Genomic DNA, 27,074 nt, shown 5'->3' with positions numbered 1-27,074 from the left:
TAGACCCATGGTGTTCAGAAACATGGAATGGAAGGGAAGGTGATATATATTGCTTTGGGGGTCACCATGGTGTGTGGAGTCCAAGAATGTGAAGAAAAATAAAAAAGAATTATGCTTGGGAAATTCGGAGACACTCTAACACCCTGAGATGGCAGGAGTATGATTAATCCTGTATGTGCTAACTCTGGCTGAGACATTTCCAGAAGTATGAGCTGAGACTTGACCTTGAGTCCTAGTCAGAAATAAGGTTAATTTGTAGGGGCACTGGTTTTATGCCCCTTATTGAATAAACACTGAGATGAATAAAACCTGTAGCAAAGCACTAGGTCTCACAGGCCTGGGGATTCAGCATCTAAGAATCCTCTGCAGTATTTTTGAAGTGGAATTTTTTTCTTTCAGTAACAAAGGAACTTCGCTCAGCAGAGGGAGGACAACGTGCAGCTGTTATCAGTGTAACTCACAAGGGCTGGATCGTGCCTGGAGAGCATGACCCTCCCACAGCAGGAGATATCACTCAGGCCCAGGGCAGGCAGAGTCTCCAACACACCCAGAGTTACAGTCAGCAGCCTCAATCAACACCCCACAGCTCCCAGCCCCGTCAGCTGCTCACAGACACACCACATGTACATGCACTGCTGGGATTACTGGGGGTGTGGGTGCCTCCCACCAGTGGCGACAGGGAGGGATTTTATTCCTAGGTGTTTTAAAAAAAAAAAAAAACAACCAAAAATCACACTGCAAATTCATGTGAGAGCATCCCCATCTGCATCATGTGAGTCTCATCCCACTGCATCTGAGAGAGAGCACTGAAAAAGAGACAGGAAGCTCAGGGCTCCATTTCACAGTTTGTGAAACGTCAGGGAAAAAGAAACTGATTCCGGTTGTGTCACTGAAAAATTATTTCTCTCTTTTCTGCTTTTCACAATGCTTCTTTTACCTCTTTGCTTTTCAGGCTGCAGATCAAGGTTTCCATCAATAGAGAAAAGGATGGTGTAGAGAGCCCAGCATATCACGATTCAGTGCAACAGAGAGACAGGGTCAGTTATTAAACCATCGTCAGCCTGCAGGGTTTTCAGCATTTGGTAAGGAAAGCTGTTGGAAAACTACTTTCTCTCCTGTAGCATTAAGTGAACATACATACTTTTGTATTTTTTAGCATATTTGTAGTTGAGGCCATTGGGCAAACACCCACAGCCTGGTGTCCCTACAGATTCTGGCCCGTCTGTGTCAGTTCCCTGATCCTGCAGGATCTTAACTCCATAACCTGTATAAAACCAGTACAAAAATATATATAAATACAAATATTACTACTACAGCAGGAGTGAGGTAGTCAGCTATATCACTACTGCTAAATACTTTTCCTTACTAAGATCAGCAGAGCTCTGATATGAAGCCTTATCTACAGGAGGAAAATGTAGGGATTATAAAGTTTGTACCTCGTCACCAAGAGTCAACCTGAAAGTACAACTATGCAAATTGAAGTAAAAAAGGAGTCATGAAGCTCAACATCCACTGGCAATGATTCACACTTTTGTTTTCACTTCGAAAATCCTCTTTGCCTTAAATTTTCTCTTGGGGACGTGTGTTTTTACAGGACAGTTTCTCACTTCTTCTCCTGCCCAGAACACAGCTAGTCAAGCAAAGGCTGTAACTCATCAAACCTTCCCAAGTATATAAAAGGATTAGATAAGGGTGTTATTATTGGGTTTGTCATTTCTGGAAATAATGCATCTTCATTACACTGGAATAGCTTACTTTTTCTAAGATCTTACACAAGACAAAGCATTGATTTCTACCATGATGCAGGTAAGAGAATTCAAATTTAAATGGGAAGTATAGGTCAGGATGGAACAACAGTCATGCTGAAGTAAAAGCTCATGAATCATCTCCAGTATGTCTTACACAGTGTCAAAGCATTTTTTTTTTAATATGAAGACAGAGTATTTGTTATTCATGCAGAAATTCCAGATAAAAACCAAGGGATTGTAAAAAATCCATTTTATCCTTTCTGGTGGTGATGGGAGATTTTATAATGCTCTAAAAGGGCCATTCAGTGCCTTGGCCACTGGCTTTCATTTCACAACAAATGTAAGATTCCACTTCCTCCATTTTAGGTAGCCCAGTGTTTTAAGTAAGAGACTGTAAGGAGAAAGGGAAAAGAACAAATGCAAACACACCTCATCTGAATAGCTCCATAGCCCAGCAGAATGAAATATGTCAGGCCAAACCCAATTCCTGTTTTCTTCAGTACTGAGTTTTAGAGGTAAAACATAATGGTTCGTTATTTTTATTGGATTAGAAGGCAAGTGATTTTCTGTATGTTCTCAAAGCCCCTTGAATATATTTTTAAAAAATCTTAATAAAAATTAGTCTTTTTAATATAGGCAAGTTTCAAAATACTTCAGTAAAAGAACAGCAGCAGATGGAGATCCTGGGGATGGATACTAAAATATTACAAACTCCATCCCAAAAGAACACGTAGTATAAGGCAGAGTCTTTAAATGATAGCACAGCCCTTCACCATCACTTGCAGGCACAGGAAATTAAAGAGCTGGAATTGAAGCTGACAGGCAGAGCCAAGCATAGAGCTGCCTGCAGCAGGTTATTTCCTCAGTGTCATTGCCTGCAGACTCCTGTGATCCATCCATCTATGGATCTGCTGCCGGCTCACGACCTGGAGCTGCTTTGATGCTGCAGACCCCGAAAGGCAGGGGTTCACGAGCGGTCTGCCAGCAAGGCTGGTTTCCAGGAGCAGCCTGGCAGCTCGGGCAGGGCAGTGGGAACGAGCTGCCATCGTGGCTGCTCCAGCTTCTGGGACAGCTTTAGTGTCTCATGGAAGCGAGACCAGGCAGAAATTGTTGGCCGTTCTTTACAATAATCTGCAAAGGGGAAACTGATTTTCCTCTTCTTGCAATATCCTCCTCTCTGCTGTTGTCAAAGAAAATACTTTGCCAGAGCACAACTTAGGTTGCTTCCTAATCCCTGTCCGAGAGCCGCCAGGCTGTGGGGACGGGCAGGGAGGGGAGCACAGCTCTCTTCCCTCAGCACCCTGTGTGGAGCTAAGCCACGCTGCTGTCTCTGCCAGGCAGGGCTCACAGGCATCTCCCCAGCGTGGAGGACCGTGGGGAGCCCAGCAGCAGTGAGGGGAGGAGGAAGGAGGAGCCACCATCAAATGGACACTTCACGTGTTAAACTTAGCTCAGAGCCGAAGGCAACACACTCGTAACAAGTTTGCCTCAGTCTGGCATCTAGACTAAAATTAATCAAATATCTGCTTGTATCTCATTTTATGCCTCCAGTAAGATTAAAAAAGAGATACAGAAAGGCACTTTTACATTTACTCAAAACCAGAAAATACAGTTTTCATGGAAAGGAAAAGCCTTTCTGGAGACTGAACTGGGCTGATGGAAGAGGTTGTTCTAAAAAGTTTCTGATATGAAGGGGTTTCCACCATGAAATGAGCTGTTAAATAAATACCCATCAAAATACCAACACTTTTTTTAAAGCTACCTGGCTCTAAGGCTTAAAAGAAAAAAAAAAAAAAAGATAAAGTGGTGATGTTCTACCACAGATACCTGTTCATCTGTGAAGGATGATAAGGGAAAAACATCTCTCAAAAGCTAAACTTCTCCTAATGGTTCTCCTCATAAATGAAGGAGTCTGTTTCATTCAGAATTTTTCCTAAATTTAGTCTGGCCTGAAACCAAGACACAATTTCTCCACTGACTTCATGAGATTTCCTGCCAGTTAATAGCACAGCATACCCAACGAGCATTGAGAAGTCTGAGACACAGTTCTCTGGAATTCTTCAGACTCCATGGTCATGCAAACACCCTAGAACAACTCAAGTGTCCCCTGCAAGCTCTTGGTTCCAGAGGATTTAAGAGCTGGAAGTGTGGGTGAAAACCTAGGGATGTTTATGTTGTCTCTTTAGGAATCACACTGATTACAAGTAAGTTTAAAAACCCATTCTATTTTTGAATTAGAATTTTGATGCTGGGTATTGCCTGGATCCTCATGTCTTTCCCAGTGGGCTGGGGCTGCCCAAGACCACTTGCTCCAGCAGCACTTTCTCCTCCTCAGAACCTTGGAGGAGTCTCTGGGACAACCTTCTGACCAGACATGCTGATACAAAGCTACCATTCCACTCTTGCTTGAATCTCAGCAGTTCTCTCTCCTAGTCCCACAGAAGAGCATTACTACTTATAAAAAAAAAACAAATAAAACGTAATTGACCCAGGCAGGCTCAGAAAAGCTTGGACAAAACTCACAGGAGGAGGATTACACGGATACTCTGCAGCTGGAACCAGGCAGCCAGAAGTGATGAGCCAGCACAGCAGAAGGGTTGAGCAGGGATCACCAGCTCAAATGCAAGGTACAGCAGGATGGAGAAAGTGAGTATGTGTCTGCTTGGTACCTGCCATAGTCAGTGGGGGGGCCCAGGAGAGGCAGAATTTGAGAGAGAGAGGAACGCTGTAGGCAAACCGTTGGAATTGGCAGCTGCTTTGCACAGATCCCTTCTGAGAACATTTTAATTCCCTGGTTTTACGAAACGCATTTCCCCTTCCTTTGTTGCGCACGTTGTTACACCCAGCAGCCCTGCCAACTCCTGTGTGAGCGAGCGTGGGGGGCTATTGCTCATTCCGAGCCATATGCTTCTGTCAGATGTTTACTTGCACGAATGACAAGTCGTTCTGAGCCTTTGAAAAGCTACGGGAGGCATCGCTGTTCCCCACTCCCACCTCATTCCTGCAGCCACAGCCTGTGCTGCAGGCGAGGAGCAGGCAGATCCCAGGCAGGCAGGGAGAAGGGACAAGACTCACAGCACGGGCAGATGTGGGCCATGGAGCAGCCCCCCTAAACTGGGAAGGATGATATCCTGGAAGTAACATAACCCCTCAGCAGTTACAGAAGCACCAGTCACTCCAGACAAGATGATGTTCCTTTCTGTGAAGGAAAAGCTAACGAGGAAAAGGAGAGCAGTGAGTGCCTGGCACTTCTGCTACTGCCGCTCTCTGTTGAACTATCAAAGGCTTTTTAAAACCTCTGCAGTTAAGATCTTGTATCCCCTTAGTGCCATTATCCCTAGGTGCAGTGAGGCAAATTAAGTTTAAAGGTAATGCTTCCATTTTCTTTGTGTTTTCTTTTAAAGAGTAAAGGCCCTATATAACTAAATATATTAAAATATACTTCTAATGTCCAGGTTACTTACTGGCAAGTTTGGATGCCCACAAGACCTTAAAACAAAGAAATTCTGTGCCACAAGCAGACAAGGGAAGAACTGCTCCTCAGAGAGAAGCTGATGAAAGGGACAGCTGTAATATAAAAATTTGAAAGCTCTCACAGAATGAGATGTTCACTTTGGGGCATATCCTTGGCACAAGCTCTATTGGTGATAGTGTTTCTTTTCTAAGATGTGCTTAACTCCTGAAAAGAGTCTTGGAAGCTCTTATTTGATCAAAGACTGGTCTTACCCAGCAGCATCACCATGAAAAAGAGGAAGAATTTCTACTCTTCTAAGGAAAACCACAGGTTTTTGCTTTTCTTTGTCGTGAAGAGCAGGTGGAGGTTACAGTATCTTAAGTGGTTTGGGGGGTGATGGAAAGTGGAATAGATCCTTCTGACAGTCTGGTCATCCCAGTGTCTGTACATTAGAATACTGCTAGTTATTCTTGAGATCCAGTAAAGCAGATATTTTCTAGCCATTTATGATCTGGTAGATGTTGCTCCCAGCTTTCAGGAGATTCCGTTTTCTACAGATATATCAACTGTGCTAAGAGCTTTGTTTTTACAACACCTCAGGGGAAGGTAATCCATTTTGCATCTTCTTAAACTGTCCCTCTGCCTTTCCATGTCCTAGTGTTCTCTCCATGATTTTACACCGCTTTATCTTCTTTGCTTACAAGCGCTCTACTTCTCTTATCTTGGAAAAGATTGCCCTTCCTTACACTCTACCTGTCTGACTTTCAATAAATTGGCTGGTGGCTCCATGACAACAGAATTGATCATCTCTCCTCAAGCTGTCTCCACAGGTCACAGGCAATCTGTCTGTTTGTGGGACCTTGTCTTCCCTGACAGCTCAGGTCCTGGTTATCCTGCAGTGCTCTTGGACAGTGACTGCTGAACGAAAGGAGACATTTCTGGTGCTGTTGTACCTGATTGTTCTGCCACTTCAACGAACATTCCTTCCCTGGCTCTCAGTGATTGCTCTCATTTTATCCTCTCTGCTTCACAGACTGCTCCTGCTTGACGGATTTGAAGTTTTGCAACTTTCTGGTTGTTTTTCAGCCAGCAGCAGTGTTTCCCCTTTCTTACTTGTTACATTTTCTCGCGGGAGCCCTCTCACTCCCTAACTTCACCCAGCAGCTCTGTGCTGCTGACAGCCAAATCCATCTCTCTTTAGCCTAGTGCCCCAAAGCCTGGGATAGCTTTGTACTTCCAGCCATTTGCTGTGCATCTTCTCACCCATATCTCTCACAAAACTGGATTAAAAAGTTCTTACTTTTTAGATCCAGGTGTGATAGCTAAATGCAGGTGGTAATTCAGCTTTTACACTCCTCCCTTACAGTTTAAGCAGCTCAGCTGAGTCAGGAAACAGATTTCGTAACTCAGTGTTGCAGACTTACTGCCTAGTTTTCTAATAAAGCCAGTTGAGGAAGATTGCTTCTCATATTTTCCAAGACCATTTAAAGTCATTAACTGTTCCACAAGGGAGGTGTCTGTCTGCAAGCCAGCAGTAGGGGTAGAAGACCAGCTATTACTAATGTTCAGCACTTCAGCCAAATCAGGATTTTGAAAGGGCTTTAAAAAGTATTATTATCATCATAGCCTGGATACTCTTACCTAAGGAGGATCTGGTAAAAAATGAAGGTGAGCAGACCACCAAATTACCCACTGAGTAGCCCAAGCTTCCTGCAGGATGAGCAGAATGCAGTCTGAAATCATTTGGTTTGGCAGGCCTGTGAAACTTAATCAACCGTTCCATTAATTGCCTTGTCACTTTTTGAACCACAAGGATATGGTGCTCTGTAGCTGCTGTTTCTGCAGACAGCAGGAATCCAGTACTAATATCAAACCTGTAGCTTGGACAAAAACGAGGGACACTTGGGTGAAGCACAGCAAGAAACAAAGTCTGTGCTGTCCAAAGGTAGACCAGAGATGGATCAGATTTTCTCAGAGGTAGTAGGTCCAGCCCCTGCAAATTAAGGTTGAAAAAGCCTTTTGATTTAGAGTTAGAAAAGGAGCCATGGTCAGCAAGGCTCTATCTCCGAACCCCCTATGGGGTAATAAATCCTCTAATCCCACAGAGGTTTAAAAAAATGAAGTCCCCCACTTCATTAGTGATTTTTGTAGGCAGCAGTTTGGGCTTTTCTTTGCTCAGGGAATGCTGTGGTTCATGACTATCTAGCTGTCAATCCCCTTTCCAGAGAGAGCACGCTGCAATCTCATTTATTCTCAGCTTCTGGAGAGCATGTTTCTGTTCTAAACATCTTTGAGAACACTGGGAAGCACCTGTTGAGTAATGGAAAAAAAAACATGTGCAGACACACCCTGGTCAAGTGGAGGTCCATGCTGATGGCCTTGACCTGGTTCACTACCTCCCTCAGGCCCCTGGATGTCCTGTCTTCTGAATGAATTGTTCAAAATGCTGTTTGTAATCAGCTTAGCAGTGTTCTGCCTACTCCACGCTCGCAGCAGTTTCCATCCACAGCCACACTGCAGATTCCTTGCCCCTCGCTGTGCAGTATCAGAGCTATCGGCTTCTTGCTGCTCTAAATAGCTCCCGTGCCTCACGTTTGAGTGGCTCCCCTGCTCCCAGCTGACATTCCCAGCCCACAGAAACCTGAACGTTCCTGCGCGGCTCCTCAGCTCAGGAAACCTAGAAATAACATGCTGGTTTGCTGTCTTATCCCTCTGCAAGTTTTGACTTGTGTTTCTTCTGGAGAAAGTAAAAACAGGAGGAAACCCCTGCATGTACAACACTAAAATTCAATAATACATGAGTGAGCTTTTTAGCTGCTTCACAGGCTCATTTGTCACCATGAGTCCCCAGGATAGTTGCCTTGCGTAAGAGGAGCCAGGATCATTTGGCTGTAGACTTAGAAAGGTGGCTCTAATTTCAACTAAAAATACATTTGCATTCTTTCTGCCTTATTCTTAACCACACAGCTCCCCTCTCACAGTGGCACAACCCTTATGCACAACTTTCCCCTGTCCAGACTTTCTTTACTCAACACTCCTCCTAAACAGGACACAACCCTGTTTACCTCTTTCCCAGCTCCCACTTTCAAGCCCCATGTTTCTCCCAGCTAAAAGTGATACAGATTTAAGGCCCCAAAACCATCCAAAACTTAATTGATTTTTCCTTGTTTAGGCAAAGACAGAAAAGATTTCTGAACTTCAGGGTTGTATTATATAAAATGCAGTAAGATGTTATATTAAAATAAGGTCATGAAAATACAGTTTCATTCCATTTGCACTAAAATTGATGAGTTTTTTGCAATTCTTGCTTGACCAAGACAAGTTTCTTTCTCAGAAGTATTTCATTACATAAAATACTGAAGTACATTGCATTGAATCACACTAATTACAATGGCTGGTGCAAAATTAAAAACTAAATGCGCAGTGGGATTTTGGTGATGTGAGTTAAAACAGAATTGGGTTTAAAATCTGTTAAGATTTTACTGAGCAACCACCCTTCTCACAGAGGGAAGATCAGGTGCCAAAGCTGAGGGTCCTCAGCAGTACTAGTGCTGATGGTTTTACTTGCTTCCTTACCCATTTGGATACTTAAAAAGACACAGATTTGGGACTGGCTTTGCCACCCTAAAACCCCATCCCCTGGGCATGGCTCCCCAAAGCTCGCAGATGACCAGGAAGCGAAGGTCAGATGTGTGCCAAGCTCTCCCTCTTATGGATATCCCTTCTCCTAAGGCTGTGCACCAACAGAGCTGCACAGCAAGTGCTTTGGAGGGGAAACTGAGAAGTGTTTGCAGTTAGCAATTAGCACACATTGCAAATGAGACTGTAAACAGGTTATCTGGCAATTAGCAGCAGCAGTCCATTTTCCCCATCCTAACACAATCTCGCTTCTTTTTCAATCTGTGTCCCAGAAACCATCAAAGTGATAATTCTGTGAGCTGTCATTACTGATAAACAAACAAACAAAAAGCAATAATCATGATCTTCTTGAGAAATTTCTTCATGTTTCACATCTCCTCGGCAGAGATACTGGAGATCAGTTCCTTAAATTAAAAATCAAAGCAAACAAAATAACCACCTTACTTTCCCCAGTGTTTGGTTTGGAAGAACTAACATAATTTGAAAAAGCTGGCTTAATGCATTTTTTTTAATATGAAATTTCCTTACAGATCTTTTGCCCTGTCAGTAATTAACAGATCCAAGTTATTTTAACTGGATGTGGGTTTTTTCCCTTGGGTTTATTTTCTTCTATTGCTCTTCCAACTTGTAGTTGGCTGTCAATTCATTCCAGACCCTTCAGTATCTTTGCAGGCTTCTAACAAGAAAATGTGTTTTCTTCATTAATTATTCTTTAAGAAGATAATTTGGATTATTAAAGGTTCTTCAGGTCCTCTTCTCTGTGGTTTACGAGCTCTTCTAGTTTCAGTCATCTGGAGAAAAATGAGGGATGTAAGTCTCCAGAAAACAATATTCAAGCCACACGAGTGATATCACTTTGAGACCAGCAGTTATACAAATTTTATGCTAAAATATCTCTGTAAATTATAAATTAAGTCCATTGGGATTTTTTAAGAATGAAAATATTTTTCCTGGAGAAAACATTAGTGGCACCGAAAGAGCCGTGCGCTGCCTCTAGGGACCCATTTTGCTAAAAGCAAAGATAGGAGGTGACCAGCTGGCTCAGAGACATCAAAAAGGCTTGGAAAATCCTATTCCTGTGTTGCTGATTTGGCAGTAGCTTGCCCACTTGAAAAGTCATGATAGGATCAGGAACCTTTTCTCCCTGGCCAGCCATGACCTCAGGCAGTTTCCATTTTGCAGCTTGTTGGCAGCATTTGTAAAACTTTAATATCTGAGAGTACAGTTGCTGATACCCTGAATCAAATGCTACAGACACTGAAGAGCCTCCTGAGAGCATCATGTATAATATGCAAGGGCATTATGTGTACATCTCTCTAAACCCAATGTGTGTACTTCATCTTGCTTTTCTTCTGCTGTAAAGTTGGTGTTCATCTGCATCATTCCATACATTATCATTATTTTTAGGGTCTGCATTTCCTTAGTTCTCAGTGTACATTATATTTCATATTAGCTGTCTCTGTTTGAGGCATTATTATTTTGTGCTGACATCTCCACCACTTTGATTCTTATAATGAAATTTAGCCTTAAAACCATTACAACAGGAGATAATTTATGAAACACTGAACAAGAAGCCCTCCCCCCAAGAGTTGACTAAGACAGGGACAGAAAGAGGAATCATGGGTGATAATTGCATTGTCTCATTCCATTTTCCTCTGAAACCTTATTACAGCTGTCCCAAGAAAATATGCATTATACAATCCAAGTAATGAAAGAGCAATTCTAAAAGCTAATTGTCTATAAAAATCTGGAGTTGATCCTTTACTCCACGAAGTAGGAAGGTGATTGCATTAGTATGGCAATTCATGGAGATCATCACTGGGATATTATATCCAAGTTCAGAGTACCAGCTTCCCTCTCTCATAAGGTGTTGGAAGAATAAAAACACATTAAAATATTGCAGTGAGAGCATTCTAACACAGAGATGACTTCTCATAAAAATGCATACAAAATCCAGTGGTGAAAAACTGAAGAAAAATTCTGTGGCCTGGGGCAAGAGGATTATCCTGGCACCTTCAAGCTTTAAAATCTGTTAAACTGGTAGATCAGTTAGGAAAACAATAAAAGCTCTTCAAGCACTCCTTCCAAGACACAGGAAACTAGAATGAGAAAAGGAAACATATCACAAGTGGTTACATACAAGTCATTTTTTGTTGCTCCATTGGTCATATTTCATGCCACAGTAGTGAGCTCAGATTGCAGCACTTGGGGTTGTTGCAGAGGGTCTGATTGAAGACCACACCTGGAAATGGTCTTCACTCAGCAAGTGAAAAGACAGCAAAAGAAAGTGAGAAGCATTGCTGTTCACCAAGGGAATTGAGGATACCAAAGATAAGGTCTGGAATGCTTTCTGACTGAAATTTAACCCTGTGAAAGAAAATACATCAACTCTGCTTGTGAGGGGATGAAGAAACGCCTAAGAAAGGAACATGAAACAATATCTCAAATTATCCATTATTTCCACAGATTTTGGGTATGGGGTTTTGTTGGTGTTTTTTTGGTTTTTTTTCCAGAAGAAATCATTAAGAGACTAAATTTGGACTCCAACCTGCCACTTATCACTGCCTCTCCTACTACCACGGCCCCAAGCTGATGGTACAACAGAAAGAGACTGACAGCCAAAATGGAATTCAGCTGACACCAACATATCTCTGCTGAGAGCTATCACATGAATGTCTTGGTGCAGACCAGCAGTACAGACCCTTAACAGTGACATTTCTATACAGACAATGTTTAAAAGGCCAGGAACAATGCACACAAATGCAGTACCATATTTTATAGCAGAAAGAATTAACCAGGCTCATCTAATGAAAAAAACAACCCTAAATTCAGCATTACATACATCCTAGTAGACAATGCCATAATTATTCATCTTTACAAGTGAAACTATGGACTGATAAATATAATCTATTAGACTGAAATTCAACTCTGTTTAGTGCTGAGGTAGAAGAGTTTCAATAAATGTAGATGTATGTGAGAAAATGGTATCTGGAAATTTATATTACTTGAAGATAATGTATATGCAAATCATTGTATATCAAATAGAAGTTACAGATTATTATTTTTTTTCCCCCAGAGGAAAAGAAAAATCAGGAAACAGATACAGTAATATTTTCACAGTGATTTAGTGAAATCCTGCTGCCCAGGTCAGGTCACATAACCCTAACAGACCTAAAATGCAGTCACAGTGTAAAGAGTACAAAAGTTAGAGACAACTGAAGATAGCTAAAGGATGTAGAACTGACAAAGTGTTATGCATGGTTTAAAAAGAAACACAGAAACACCTGATTGTCTTTTCTGTATTTTATTTTCTCAGGAATATCCTGAGCATAAGGGCAAGTGATCTTTTTATGCACGACAACAGCATGTCTCCTAGTAGCCTGAAGAACTGAATAAGTCATACTCACAAAAATGACAAAAAAACCAGTGATGCCAGGTTTTGATCCACATTTGTTCTGACTAGTAGTAGGATTTTGATCCTGTGCCTTTAAAAACTGGTAGTTTAGCAAAAAATGTCAAGCTGCATAATTTCCCACTGGCTAGAAAAATACTGCTGATGATCTCTCTAGTGAAACCAAGCAAAAAACTTTATCTCATGCAAACAGTAAGTTCTGTGGGTTTGGTTGGTTGGATTTTTTTTCTTTGTGTTATATAATAAGAAATCAGGTGCATTCTTCACTTTTCATTGAAAGCCAAACTGCACTATGACATTGGGAAATCCTGATTCCTTTTACAACTGCTGATTTTTGAGAGCTCCACCCCCCAATCTTGGTTATAGGATTGAACATTAATCTATAAAAAAGGCCTAGAATTTGATTACTACTCGCTCAATACAGATTAATTAATCTGCAGATTCTGCTACATAAGACCCCTGAACTCATCCCTCAAGCAGGGATGATGATCAATGTATTGACCTGGTGTATTTGTCCTGGACTTTTCAGGTTGTACCACCCAAAGAGAGCCCAGGTGTGATGAGGGAGCCGGGGTGAGGGTCTCCCCCAGGCAGCTGGAACTCCATTTGCAAAGTATTTGAAAGTTGAAGCTTCACAATGTTATTATGAGCGCTGAGATGCCAGAGCTGAAGTCATTCCTCCCATCAGAAACTGGGAAAATAGGAACTACACTTTCTTTTCCCAACACCTCCACTACCCCCTAAAAAAAAAAATCTGCCTTTTTTTTTTTTTTTGCCATAACAAGACCACATGTTGTTCACAATGGCAGAACCCAAAGTCAAGCACATGGAATTATGTAGAGAACTGAGAAGCCTCTCTATGCTGCTGCTGTTATGGAGTAATTTTTAGTCACTTACTTGGAAGAAGGGCTGGTTTTGACTCTTCCCTTTCCTGTCCTCTCCTGTGTTCTCTCTCCTTCGTCCATTAGCAGAGGGACCTTCCTGGTTCCACCATTTCTTAAAAACCCAGTTCACTGATGAGAAGTTTCAAGTACAGCTTGGCAAATCCAGAGGATGCCGGGGGAAGCAGCTGATACAATTCACGTGTTCACTCATCTACTGCATATGGAATATAAGGAAGAGGAGTCCCACAAAAGGTAGTTTCTAAAGAGCACATCGAAAATCACACACCACCCTTGTTTCCAGCTGGGGAATTGGGGCTTGCTATTTCCACCTGGAAAACTTCCTCCATTTGATGTTTGATGATGATGATAACAAACTATGACATGAGTTTGGGATCTCTGCTGCATCCACCATGATTTTAACCTCTCATCTATCTTTTTTGTGTGGCCTGTCTAATGATACTGATTTTGGTGCATTAGACTTATGTTTTGCAGTCCTGATGATACTTTGGTCCAGTTTCACCTGAAATCAAAAAGATTGTATTGCTTCAGTCTGTCCCTGGGAAACCACTAAGACAAGAAATGCATTTTCAGTTGCATTAGGGCTTGTGCTGGACCCCAGAGCCCAGAATGACTCTATGGATTAGGACTAAAAATCAAGAAACTCAGTAAATACAAGTGAATTCAATTGAAAGGATGGAATACGTGCAGGGTTTCAGGTGGGTTTGCTGAGCTCTAAGTACAATTAGAAGATGGGTAAAGAGAAGTTCACTGTGCTGTAAACAAAAAAAGATTTCTTTTTTCCTGAAGACTGGATTCACTTCTTCATAATCTGCATTTTTCAGCAAGTGAATCTGATTTTTTTTTTTAATGTTCTTGTAAAGCCAGGAAAATGTATTAGAAATTACTAACATTTATCATGTTTCTTGGCAGAATTGGTTAAAAAAAACCCCCACACTGATGGTGCCTCTTGAATAAATACTTGAAATAAATACTTTAAAGTAAATAACGGGGGCTGTTGAATGGATTAAAAATAAAAACAGAACAAAAGATAAACAGAACGTTATTTCTGCAAGAAACCGGTGTCCAGATTTAGCCCATGCAATTTTTTGTCAGAAGAGAGAGGCTAAAATTATCTCCAGCTAAACCAGGGCTCCCATATCCTTGTCATTTAGGAACTCTTTCAGTGACATGCAGGCAAAGACTAGAACTGACAATTATTTGCAACAGAAAAAAAAGAACAACAAAACGGGGGTCAGAGGACGTGTTATTTATTGTGCCCATCTGACAGCCCAAATGCAATGAGATGAGGCAGAAGTGCCCAGGCACTGTTTACAAGAAGAATCATCTCTTGAAATAGATTTTCATTTCCCTTTGCTCTGTCATAATTAGGAATGTCAAATTTCTTCGGGGGGGAAAAAAAAGAAGAGAAGGCACAGAAGAAGTTTTTGCTTCCTCCTCTTTCTCAGAAAATGAAAACATGAGTAAGAATTGAAATATTTGCCTGCAAAAAAATATTTGTTTGCTCGACCTAAAATTTATTTACATTTTTGAAAGTGTAGAGTGCACTGTATATAATCTGGTTAGTTCAAAGAAAGTCTATTCAGATCTGTTAAACAAATATGAGTTCTTTACCTCTGAATGATGATAAATCTGTTATCCAATGTACTTAACACAAGATGCCCTTAAATGGGAAAAAATTAAGAAATGCTGCAGGTGGAAAGCAACAGTGTAGCTGAGCAGTGCAGGGAAAAGGGGGTACATACAAGTTTTCCATAGATTTTGGATACCGAGGCATATTGTGTTTCAGAAAACAATCTTGGAAAATGAATTTAATATAACAACACATTTATTACAATGGGCTTAACACTGCACATGGTATAAAGGAACCACAATAAATGTGGTTCCCAAAACCCCCCGACCCATAGCAGCAATTATTTAAAACTAAGCTGACTTTTTTATACAGCTAAGGAGCTGGTTATTTTGGGTTGATGGCTGGTTTGTTTTTCTCCTGATTTCTGCCCTTAGATACAGATGTTTCCCCCATGCTCAGGTCCTGAGGACTCCCTACAACTGGCTGACAAAACAGGATAAAACATGGGGCTGGGCCATGTTGTAACAAGATGTTTCTTCTCTCCTTTTTTTTTCCGTTTCAAATTGTTTTGTGAACAGAAAATTCTAAGGACCTTTAGTTTTGGAAACATTTCTGCAACAAAATATGTTGCCTGTGTTATAAGAGAGGTTCGGTGACTCCAACAACATCAATTCCAGCTCACAGCTGCCTTTGGATGTGGAGTCCTTGGCTCTGCATGTGTGTAAGGCTGCCAAAAGCTTAACTTCCCAGGAAAAATGGGAAGCCCTCCCTGTCTCTGCTGGCTGCTCCTGAGAAAGGGCTGTGAGTGCACCTAGTCCTTTGCTTGGAGCAATCCACGAGGCTTGGATTACATGGGAATTCATCTAACCCTGCACGTTTCATGGCTCAGTGAGCATATCTGGGAACAAACTGATGTTTTAAATTAAATTTTGCTTCTGATGTGCCAAATCGACCACCTGGGTAGATTCCTGAATCTGCATGTCTGGCTGTGGAGCACCACCCTCTGAGGCAGCTGAATCCCATCCATCTGCCACCCTCCAGCCCACAATTTAGCCCAGAAGTTGCGTTTTTCTTAAGTGCACCCCATCCTAGGCAGTTACCATGGCAACCCAGGGCCCGACTGTCAGACGTCAATCCTGCTACAACTCTGCTGCTGTCAGGATACAGCTAAATCTCTAAGGAATGGAAGACATATTTCATGGTCTTCATTGTAAGGTCTGAGGTGAATACAGAGCTCAGGTCACACCTGCACTAACCCACCCCATTCAGAGCTGATACTCCTGTATTAAATGACAAGTAATTACATTTTTTGTACCAGCCTTTTTACATTTCCTGTTTTGAGAAAGAGCCCTTGGAGCACTCGGCTTTGCTGTCACACAGCTCACCAGGCAGCACATCTGTGCAGCAGCAGTGCCACTGATGGTTTACCAAGGAATACACTTTTCCCTCACCTCCAGAGGTTAATATGAAGTTGCCAGGGTGAAGGAACATCGTTACAGACTGAGTCACCTCCTATTTTTAAAAGGATGATGGGATGGGGGCTTACCTCAGACACGTTAAAGGGTCCAAACTATGGTTTTATTATTGGGCTGTTAAGGGATGATGGGCAAATTTTTCATTCCTTCTTGCCCACTTCTTCCACCTGTTGAAAGGGAATTCTGGTGTTGGTGTCTCTCTTTGTAAACTGGATCTGACACCATTTTAAAGCTAAGCTGCATAAAAGCTAATTATTAGCATCATGACCACTTACATCATCACTTAGTTGATCCCAGAGAACAGTCAGAAGAGAATGGCAGCATTTGACTCAGAGCCTCACATCTGGATGCTTGAGCATCCCCTTTGCTCTCTTTTACCAGAAAATTTAGCTATACACTTCAAAACCCTGGTGGGCACAAATCTGGGGCTCTGCTGCCAGACAGAAGAGGTTCCCAGTTTTGCTTTCCCATCTCCCCTTTCTCCAGTAACACATCCTAGTGGATGTCCCATATTTTTCAACCTGCAGTGTCACTGAGGTGCCAGCCACACTCTCATGGAAAGAAGAGCCTGTTTCTCTTGTAGATACATAGCACAGCAGTTTGTTATCCTGCATAGCTCTGCAACATGAAAATATTTTGTTGTAACAGTGTCATATGGCCATTACACAGCAGCACAGGAGGTCACATTAATCTGACAGGCAGCTTTAAATGCAGGATACCCCCTGCCATGCCGTGGGCAGGTGGCATTGGAGCTTTCCCTGCAGCCCAGCTACACTTAACAGTCTTCCCTACAGTATCCCTCTGTTTTTAGACTCCTTCAGTGAACCAAAAAAAAAAATCACTGCTGCATTGAAAAATTTCCCCTTCCTTGGGTCTGGTTCATCTTTAATTTATCCTCACCTTGCTTGCTTTCAGCTGCTCTCTGCTTTCCAGGGAATGAACACGCAGGGGGAAGTGGAGTCCTTTCTTCTCCTGCTCCTCCTGTCTGCTCTCTGCCTGTCCACTGACAGTCCAAAAGGCCAGGGGTCCAGCTACCCCTGCATCTCAGGCTCACTCTCTCACACTTTTGAGTCATTACTCTGAACCATTTGATAGAATGCCAGCAAACAGAATGCCAGAGGGGAAAGACAGTGTGAGAAGTGGGATGAGAGAAATTAAATGATGAATCTCATTCAGTTTCTCATTTTTGCATCTTTTGCCCAGCTCTCCTCCATAAGAGTATGTAACAGACCAAATTTAGAGCCTCCAGATTGCAATCAAATCCATTCAGCACAGGGATGTGAAATTCCTGTGGTGTGAGTGAGGCTGAATTCCTGAGCCATCACATGGATTTTCGGAGCGGTGGGGGAAGGCGTGCGACTGTCACCCTCGGTGGCACCCACGGACCCGGAGCGGGCACACGTGGCCTGGCTGTGGCTGTGAGGGGTGAGGGGCTGGGAATTGCTCCTGCCACGGCGAGGGGGTGTTGGTGGAGGTGACGTCTGGAACTCTGGGGCTGTGTGAGAGTCTCCCTGCACTTGGACTGAGCAAGAGCTGCTGCCACAGGGAGAGTCACACTCTTCACAGTACTCACTGCACAGCAACGGTAGCAGGTGCACAATATAATTATATTTTTGAAGAGAGAAAATTCACTTGAGAAAAATTGGAAAGAAGTTTGAAGTCTTCTATGTAACATCCTTGAGCCTGTAAAGCTTCTGTAGTGCAACCAACATCCAAGCCAAATGGCTTTGTCACAGTGCCTACCTTTATTTTAAAAGCCATATTCATTTAAAGATTTACAGAACCCTTCTTTACTCTCTATAATCCTGAGTAAAATAACCGTATTTTATTTTAAAGTGCAGTATTTTGCCTTTGAAATGTTCATGAAATTAAACAGATAATGGTCCCAGACATGTTTTTCCCATGAGCAGAAGTGGTGCATGGATCATCCTATGCCCTCAGAGCCGGCTACTGACAACCATGACAACTTTAAGTCAGCAAGAATTGAAGTGAGATCACCAACTCACCTTGCACCTACTACCTAAGGGTCATCACACTCTGAGGAACAGAAATCCCACCTGGCAGCTTGGCAAGTGTGACATTCAACCCTCCATTAAAAGTACCTTGTATTAATTATCATTTCTTTAGATGATTTAACAGTTACAGGTTCATTTTTAATGTATGTCGTTTTTAACCAAAATCCTTTAGGTCTGCATGGGGATCCAGGACAATAATGAAGAGTAGATATGCAGGAAATATTACATATAAGATAGATAAGGAACATCAGATAGATAAGGAATTGGTGAATCCTTCTCAGTGGTGCATCTACCCCTGGAAACAAGTGAGAGCCAGAGAACAAAAAGGCCAGTTAACCATTATTATTATTATGGAACATAAAGGAGTTCTATTCAGTTAGAAACAAATGGCCAAGTAACTACTAGAAGATTTGAGTCTACCATAGCTGGTTTCAAAGATGCAGAGTGGAGCCAGAACTCTTTGTCATGGGGCTGTGGCACTGCTATGGCTGCACCAGATCAAGTTTGCTGGTGTCTCATCAGAGCAGGAGGGTCCTGGCAAGGGCTGGGGCACAGCACTGTCTGCTGCTGCTAAAAATTCACCACTGCAGCTCCTCATCTTTTTGACACAAGCTTTGCCATCCATGTTTGAGGTGTTGCTTAGGAAAGGAGTCTTCAGGGTCACTAGGAGGCAGGAGTTAGGGAGCTGAGGGTTCTGAGGCCACTGGGGATAAAGAAGCCAGAAAGATTTTGGAGGTTGCCTCCTTGGCTAGGCAAAAGCAGAGCCCATTTGCTCCTGATCCCTTCAACTCCCTCCCAGCTCTCCTTCTTTCACTACTCACTGGGAATAAAAATAGTGGCTACGGGTGGCCAGATTGCCTGGGGCAGGTCAGGAAGGAGAAAAAACTGGGAATGGGGTCTGAGCATGGAGTCATCCCACAGAGAAGAAGATCTACAGTGCTGTTTGCGAACAGCTGCAGATCCCCTGGGATTTGTTTTCCAATTAGTAGCAAAGCACATTAACAAAGTCTATTTAGAAGGTTTTACACTTGAGTGAGATTTTCCTAAATTAGTAGCCATCAGTTCTTATTCAGAGAGTGAATCTGTCAGATTCCATGGATTATACCAGTGTACAGCTCTCCTCCTGCAAAAAAAAGGGCAGTGAGTCACAATCAGAAAAAAAGGAACTTGCTTTAAGAGTAGCATATCCCTGTTTTTCCTATCAAAACACTTTGTTGTGTCTTTCCGTAGTTTTAGTAGTTGCAGTTTTTTGGACTTCAGTAATGGGAAATTATTCTAGAGGGGAGCATTAACAGAAAGTTCTTAAAAGGCACTGAGAAGATAGATGGTACCTTTTCATCAAAAGAACAAACCAACTGCAAATAAGAAATGGAACATTTAAACCTAAGGAAAATAAATCTCTATTACCCTAAATAACTCGGACTCAATAGTAGAGAGTGTTGCTGAGAAGGCAAACTGGATGCTCACACAGATAACATGCATTTGTGCATGTTACAATTAATGAAAATAGCTTAAAATTGATTTCACCCCACATTTCAAAGACTAAATCAATCTCTGCTTAGGCAGAGCAGATGACCTCACACCTGCCTCTGTGTCATGTCCTGCACTTCAGCTGAGGATTTAGAGTTGGCCTCTTGTAGGGGTGTGTGACTGGGGACCAGGAGGAATATGGGCTTTGACCTAACTGGTGCTAATTGCACCTCAATTTTTCAACAGTGTTGCCAGGTCTGGCCCATGAAACAGTGCTGGCTGGAGTATCCCTAAGGATTGTCAGTGATGGCCTTAGCAATAGGCCCAAGCCTCAAGGACTGAACCTGGCTCATAACCTTTCCATAAAAAAAATGTCTTTGTAGACACGGCCACTCAGATCTCCAAGACAGCACCTCTGAGTGAGTGTCTCCATCCATCCATCCCTTACACACAAGCACACAGACTCAAGAGTTATTTTGCTGGTCCAAGGAGAGTGAAACCTCTACTGAACATTTACTTGTGGAATTTCTTCCTCGAAAATATCATCTGGGATGTTCTCAGAGACCTGAAGGTGTACACAACAGTTCACTGCAATGTTTATCTACTGCTTAGGTGGGAAAAATTCACAATAAAAGTGATGCAGGATGCCATTAATGAACCTTGTCCTCCTGCCATCAGGGGAAGGCACAAAGAACTGAAGAGTGGTTTGAACAAGCTCAGCATCTTCTACACTTAAACAAAAGATTGTGTCCTACAGGAACACCAGTTTATTTACCAGGAATTGTAGCAACACATCAAAGAAGTTGCTTTTGGTCTTTGCAATGGCCTTAAGGAATATCTGTCCTAGGAGTGAGCTCAGTGACACCTGAACCCTCACTCTTCCCAGGACTTAAGCACTGACAGCAGGTTGTGGCAGGACGCAAGGACCAGCTTTAGCACATCTTCAGTCCACAAAGCAGGAAGAGAAGGTGTTCCCTGTACTCTTATCACCACCCTGTCCATCAGATTTTGGCTGTTATTAGAAGGTAAAGGGTTTGGATAGGTCTTTTGGCTTCCACCCAAATCACCTGGTCATTTGATGCTTCGCAGGAGTATTATGGTCTACAGGTGCAGCAGGAATGGTGGCACTAGAGGAAGCTCTGGCAGCATCACCCACCTCCAAGCCCCCCAGTCTGGAACCAGACCCAGATCACAAGATTTGCCTCTAAAATTGTGAAGGTTTGGACTGTCTGGTGGTTTATTCCTTATATTACCTTCTGTGCACATTTGAATAACATTTTCAAATGGTTTTTTGCTGCTACAAACTCTGGAATTACCAGCATCCCCTGTGCTCTTGCCAACAGCTCCTGTGATTGCATGGTTCTAGGAACTCAGATTTAGCCCACTAACTAAATGTTTATGAACCAAAAACTAACTCAAACACTATGGATATCTTAGTTTTAGAAAAAATGCTTGAAAGGTTCACTGAAGTTTAAGAAATCTTCCAAGTATTCAACTTTTTCCCTTATTGAGATTCAACCCTCCTTTTAATCAGTAAACTCACAGCTGAGCATTGCGAATTAAAGTTAATATTTAGCCTTTGAATAAATAAGAGACATTTTGGGAATAATGTGCTTACTGGGGAACTCTGGGAAAAAAAAGACGTACAAAATTATTGCTTTTGTTTTATATTCTATGATCTTCACTGGCAATTGCTGTGACTAAAACTAAAGTGGCAGAAGCAGCTTTGTTATTTTTAGAAAGACATCCGCAGTGATTTATTAAACCTCTCTAGGGAAGACAAAAGGTATCCTCTCCAGATACTTACTTCAGGAAGAATTTATTTTCAAGGCAAAAGTTAATAATTTCTAAATAAGAACAGTCAGGCTTCTGTTGAAACACCACGGTCACTCTTTTTGAAAGCAAATACATCTCAAATATCACCTATAGAGGACCTAAGAACTGCAGCAAACACTGTGCTACTGGATTTAATTCACAGAACTGCTCAGAGGGCCCCCTTTGCCACACAGAAACATGGCTTTATTCCTCTTACTGCTAACAGATAAAGTGGAGCAGACAATCCTACCTTAAGTATATACTAAGTATCCCATATGTATTTATCGTATAGTTCTTTTAAGTCTAATAAGAGGAGAACTCCCATTATAAAAATTCAAGGCTAATTTACATGTGGTATTAAAAATATTGCTCAGTGCAGTGAGCCAAACCTCAGCAAGATTCGAATAATTCTAGACCACTGTGTTCCCCCTGTTCCCAAATAGATGTACCACAAAATCATAAAATATCTTTAATTTCTTGCTGCTCTAAAAATGCTTGCCCAAAATGTTATGTCATGACGAAAAACAAAAGTTTTGCTCCCTTCTCCAACAAAAGGGCCACTTACTCCATCAGAAAAGACAGATATCAGCTGTTATTTTCACTCCATTTCCCTAACAAACAAGCAACTTACTGTGACTTCTTCTCCCTTGTTCACATTAGATCTGTTCTCAAACACCAGATTTCCATCCTCTGGTGCAGTGACCTCCTCTGGGTTCGAAGTTCCCTGTTTTCCACAGGGCTCCAGTGTTTTTAGACAGCCATTCTTCTCAGCACCCCCTGCCTCCAAAAACTTCTTTTCCCAACAGTTCTCTTTTACTTTTCTAAATTTTCTTCACTGGATCACTTTCAAGGCTTCTATACTTTGCTCTTCCTCAGTAATTTCTTATCTTCTTCTTTAAAATAAACAAACAAACAAACCCACCCACTCACCCTCATCCATCTCCTCACACTTTTCCTCTCCCCTCATGTTATTCTTCCCTTGCCCAAGAATCTTCACTGTTACTGGTGGCTGAGTTCCATGTTAATTCCCACTTCTCCTCCCTCACAAATTCCTCTTCATCTCTTCCAATTGTTTTAGTGTTCCCACCTCCCTCTACTTCTGTGCTTTATATCCCTTCCCCACATCCCTTCAGCCTGCCTGCACTGTGAATCAGGACATCAGAAAGTTGTGCTAATGTTCTTTTTCATTTAGTGTGGGGAATTCTTTTTGTTTAGGTAAGCAAAGTTGGTGAAGGCTGTGTGATGAATGTGTATTTTAATGACAAAATAAAGCCTCCAGTACCCTCACCCCCCTGATTTAGAATTCTTCCCAGCATTCTGTAATCCCCAAAGGAGCCTCTCAGCATCTGCCATCCTTGGCAAGAACTGCCATTGAGCAAACCACTCTCCACTGCTCCACCTTCCTTCCTTCACTTGCTCTCCCCCATTGGCATCCAAAAACATGTGGAGAAAGGGGAAAGCCTGTTATGCAGACTGAACTACCTTCCTTCCCAAATAATTGGGAAATTCCAAAATAATATTCCTTCCCAAGGAAGTACTCCTATGAAGCAATGCATGGGAACTTTCAAATTCACGTTCCTTTGCACTTCATTTAGCCTTTCCTAAATCCAGTGGAAATGAAGATATATCTGCTTATGTTGCAAAGAATGGAAACTCACAGATCAGTGAAATACAACTATTTCACCAGCATTACAGATTCAAGCCTGGAGAATGGGAAGTGGCACCATAAAACTGATGGCACCATCAAACCCACAGATGTGTGGGTTGCCCTGCGGAAGTGCAAGAACCAAGAGATATGGGATCCCAAAGTCACAGAGAATCCCAGTGCTCACTGTAAGAAATAACTGTATTTGTCACTCCACAAACATTGTAAGAAAGAATGCAAATGAAGGCAGTAATGGGGTTATAGTTACAAGGTGATAAATCGCAAAGAAAAAACCACAGAACTACTTAAAACAACCAAATCTTTTAATTAGAAAGCAACAAACATGCAAACAGCAGGTATAGAAATTTATTTGAACCAACGTTTTTACTATAATGAAAGTTACTTTAAAACATTGATCCAAGCTCCCACATTTGCAGGTTAAGGAAAATATTGCACTTTGCATCTTCTAGCACCCCTCATACATGGCAAAACGTTTGAAAAACATTTTTGCGTATTTTAACTTGCACACTCTCCCCAAGTCATGCACACAGTCATTCGAAAACAAAAGGTTAGGTTATCCAAAAGCAATACCTTAGAATTGCACTAAAGCTCTGTAAGGAAAAATATAATTAATGTCTTATACAAATTCCACTGACGTCTCGGTGCTCGCACACAACTGCCAGTTACTCTTCGTCTTCATTTTCATTCTCCTGACCAGATCCTTCTGATCTGTCGCCTTCCAATCGGTCTGTAAAACACAGAGATTTAGTAAAGAGAACTTGCAAAATTGTCTTTTTCTGGTAACTATAAAATACTGTCTCCCTGGGCTGTTACAGAAGGGGCAGTGGCTGTGGGTTATACGGTAGAAGAAAGTCTGTGTGGACTAACAAGCAGAGAGTGGGTAGGAGTGATGCCACAAGAAAGGAGAAGAGGAGAAAAGCCCTAAAGAATTTCCAGGCATAAAAGGGAAATTTGTGTACAAAAGGAAAAACCTTGTAGCTGCTGACTGGCTGTCAGCACAGGGAAGATGAATGCAAGCGTAACATTAAAATGAGATGGTGAGTACAAGGGACTGAAGTGCTGTTCTGGGGAACTGACACTAGAATAGCTGCAGTTAGAAATCTGAATACTCCAGAAACTGGGGGATCACTGTCTGTCACTGAATGCATCAGAAAAAGTACCTTTTGATGTGCATGTTTAGAAAAGGGCAAATACAGAAACGTGCGAGGCAACATGACTGGATCAACATCAATCCCTCAAACAATATGCACTGTCAGGTTAAGAAACACTCCACTCAGCCATAACACAGAGTTTTGCTGAAATTGTTGCAAACTCAAGTGTTGGGCAGTTCTTTTGGTGTTTTATTCCAAAGAGACTCCCCATATTCAATATCTACAGTCACCTTCACCTTCACCTACAGGTCTGTCAGCAGCTCTGTCAGGATGGATAGCGTGGTGAATATCTAAAAATACATTTTGATCTTTGTTTTGGGGTAAAAACAGCTACAAGAATGTTGCAAGCCTCACACTAAAAAAGCAATTCCTAAGAACTTCTATTAAGAGAACCTTTAACAACCCTTGAATCTTTTCACCAGCCCCAAGTATAGCCACAGACAGCTGAAGGTCTTGATGATTCTCCAGTCCATCTGCTATTTCACAGACCAGAGTCATGGGCGAGCTGTTCAGGCGTCTCTCACCTGCTCTTATGTGATTCAACGAAGCCAACATTCGTAGCATGAAAGAAGCTGGAACAGTAATAGTGTTTCTGGTCTCTTCCAGCATTAGTTCATTACGGGTTATAACCTGGAGGCAGGGAAGGATAAAAAAACAGCACCAGGAATAAACACAAAATTGTACTGCATCAGTATGGGTTTGTAGATACAAAGCTCCTATGCAAAAGCCAAAATTACAATAAGGGACCAATATTTTAATAATTACTATTGAATACAGTTACTTCAACTGTATATGGTAAGAAAAGCCAGTCAGTGGACTCTGCCTACAGTGTCTGTCTGTCTAAAGAACATTCTAGTAAGATCATCATTCATTGTCCACATGCATGGTAGATATCTGAGAAAAACTTCTGAAATGAGTTCTTGCATGAAGTAAAGCAGAGTGATGAGAGAAAGTGCTGTTCCAGATGGCAACTGTTGGAGAGAACAAGTTCCAGCACCAGCGCTGGCCAAGAATGTGGGAAGGAAAAGAGCTGAGGTTACCCTAAACTCCTACCTTCATGCTGCTTGAAACTTTTGGAGAAAATCCAAGGAACACAAGCAATTTTCTATCCCAGTTCTGGAACATTCTTCAGCTCCATAATTCTTTCTAAACAGATCTACAGCTTGCCTCTAAATTACTTGAAAGAGCCAGTTCCTGCTGTCTTAGTTTAAAGGAAAAAAAAATCCACTAATGAATACTTTTAGCTCTCTTGCCTCATTCCTTCCTCATGGTACTTCCTTGCCACCCTTCTTTCTTCCCCATTAAGTTCTAATCCCACACTGTTGCTGGTCTCTCAGCTTTTTGACTATGTTCTTCCATTTATCACTAAGCACAAAAGTTTCTTTAGGTGGAGACTAAGTTCTGCCTGTTATTCAGTCCTTCCTCCCAGATCAGCTGCTCTAAGACAGGAAAATAATGCATTTCTTTTTCTCCTTCAGACTCCTCCAAGCCTGTTCCTCTTGTAAGGAACAAGTTCTTGCAAATGTTTGCAGTGCCCTTCTCCCAGCCAAACCAAATCACCTCTTCCCTGTCATTCTCAGCTGTTCACCAGGTACTTTGCACAGCTGATCACTCCCTAACAGAAGCAAGCTGAGAAGGCAGCAGGAAGCCATTTTTTCCTCTTTCACCCCCTATTTCTCCAGTGCATCATCAGTAACACCCCCTGACAACCTCCTTCTGATGTTTTTTCTCTATTCAGAGGTTTGTTCCTGTCTCTGCTGTCTTTTCCTATTCACTGAGGTCACGGCCTCTCTCAATTTCCCCAAACACAACACCTTCTACCTAGGTCTTCCCTTCCATGGAAAATTCAGTTTAGGTATGTTCAACATTTACTCTACCTTATCTTAACATGGTGAACACTGTTTTATTGCTACAAACATCTCCTGTCCTCTACATAGGTGTTTCAATACAGGGATTAAATTAAAATACAAAAAACATGTCAAATTACAAACCGCACTGCAGTTGACTTTTCTGAAAGTTCTACAATTTTTAGTAAAGAAAAAAATAATCAAATCTCTAAATGTTTTGTTATTATTAAAAATCAAGTGACAGAAGTAACAGTACATTAACTACTTTTAGCACACGTTTATGTTCAACCATATTTCTAAACCCCAAAGGCTCCAAAACACATCACACACTAAAGCTGTCACACCACATTACAAAGAAGTGTCGCTTCTCTCAGTGTCACTGCTGCTGCTAAAAGAACAAGAAAGGTTCAAAACCCATCAGTGGATGGTTTGGGTTTTTTTCAGGGGATGTAGAGTAGTGACTAAGGGTTGTGGGTTTCTGTTTAAAATATGTATAGCATTAATAACAATATATATATATTATCTATAACAATTAGAAACCCCCCCTTTACTATATCCCTGCTGCCCAAGAGATTTCACAAAAAAACCCCAAACCAGCCACCCCACAAACAAATCTGTCCTGTAATATTAGTTACAGAAAAACATAATATTTTAATAAATTATGTTATGTAAGACACTGATATGATTATTCAGCACTCAGCTATACGATCACCCCAGGCCAGTTGCTATATACAGTTATTGCTCTGAGGGCACAAAAACAGTGTGTTACATAACTTCACATACAGACATTTATAACTGGTTGGGCTTGCAATGTTTGCTTTATTCCAGGAAGTTTCCAGTTTGCAATCTTAACCTCAACTCCCCTTTATCCCACTGAGCATTTAAGAGGATTGATTTTTGCACTCTC

General features: G+C 41.8%; 1 protein-coding gene and 2 long non-coding RNA genes across 10 annotated transcripts in view; 1 reads left to right on the top strand and 2 right to left on the bottom strand.

The window, feature by feature from the left end:
- Positions 1 to 956: 956 nt before the first annotated feature.
- Positions 957 to 15,861, top strand: LOC127467765 (uncharacterized). 2 transcript variants are annotated; one of them, XR_007903281.1, is made up of 4 exons: positions 957 to 1,082; positions 13,225 to 13,389; positions 13,630 to 13,853; positions 15,307 to 15,861. It is a non-coding gene; the product is annotated as an uncharacterized LOC127467765 (long non-coding RNA). The 2 variants fall into 2 exon arrangements; XR_007903280.1 differs by lacking the exon at positions 15,307 to 15,861 and having other exon boundaries at positions 13,630 to 14,141.
- Positions 7,311 to 8,050, bottom strand: LOC127467766 (uncharacterized). The gene is made up of 2 exons (XR_007903282.1): positions 7,599 to 8,050; positions 7,311 to 7,512 (listed from the first exon to the last, which is right to left on the bottom strand). It is a non-coding gene; the product is annotated as an uncharacterized LOC127467766 (long non-coding RNA).
- A 7,592-nt stretch (positions 15,862 to 23,453) lies between the features above and the next one.
- The window catches only part of DCAF6 (DDB1 and CUL4 associated factor 6), an 81,712-nt gene continuing 78,091 nt past the window's right edge, over positions 23,454 to 27,074 (bottom strand). For all 7 annotated transcript variants that reach the window (XM_051780045.1, XM_051780048.1, XM_051780046.1 and 4 more), the window contains 2 exons: positions 24,845 to 24,950; positions 23,454 to 23,896 (listed from right to left, as the gene is read on the bottom strand). In XM_051780045.1, coding sequence (XP_051636005.1) covers positions 23,832 to 23,896; positions 24,845 to 24,950 — 171 coding nt within the window. In that variant the 3' untranslated portion in view covers positions 23,454 to 23,831. The remainder of the gene's footprint in view (positions 23,897 to 24,844; positions 24,951 to 27,074) is intronic.

This window comes from Manacus candei, unplaced genomic scaffold (assembly GCF_025592945.1).
Source record: "Manacus candei isolate 608988 ecotype Guabito, Panama unplaced genomic scaffold, ASM2559294v1 h1tg000014l, whole genome shotgun sequence".
Lineage (NCBI taxonomy): Eukaryota > Metazoa > Chordata > Aves > Passeriformes > Pipridae > Manacus > Manacus candei.
The sequence above is the reverse complement of the archived record's forward strand: the minus strand, read 5'-3'. Positions and strand labels throughout refer to the sequence as shown.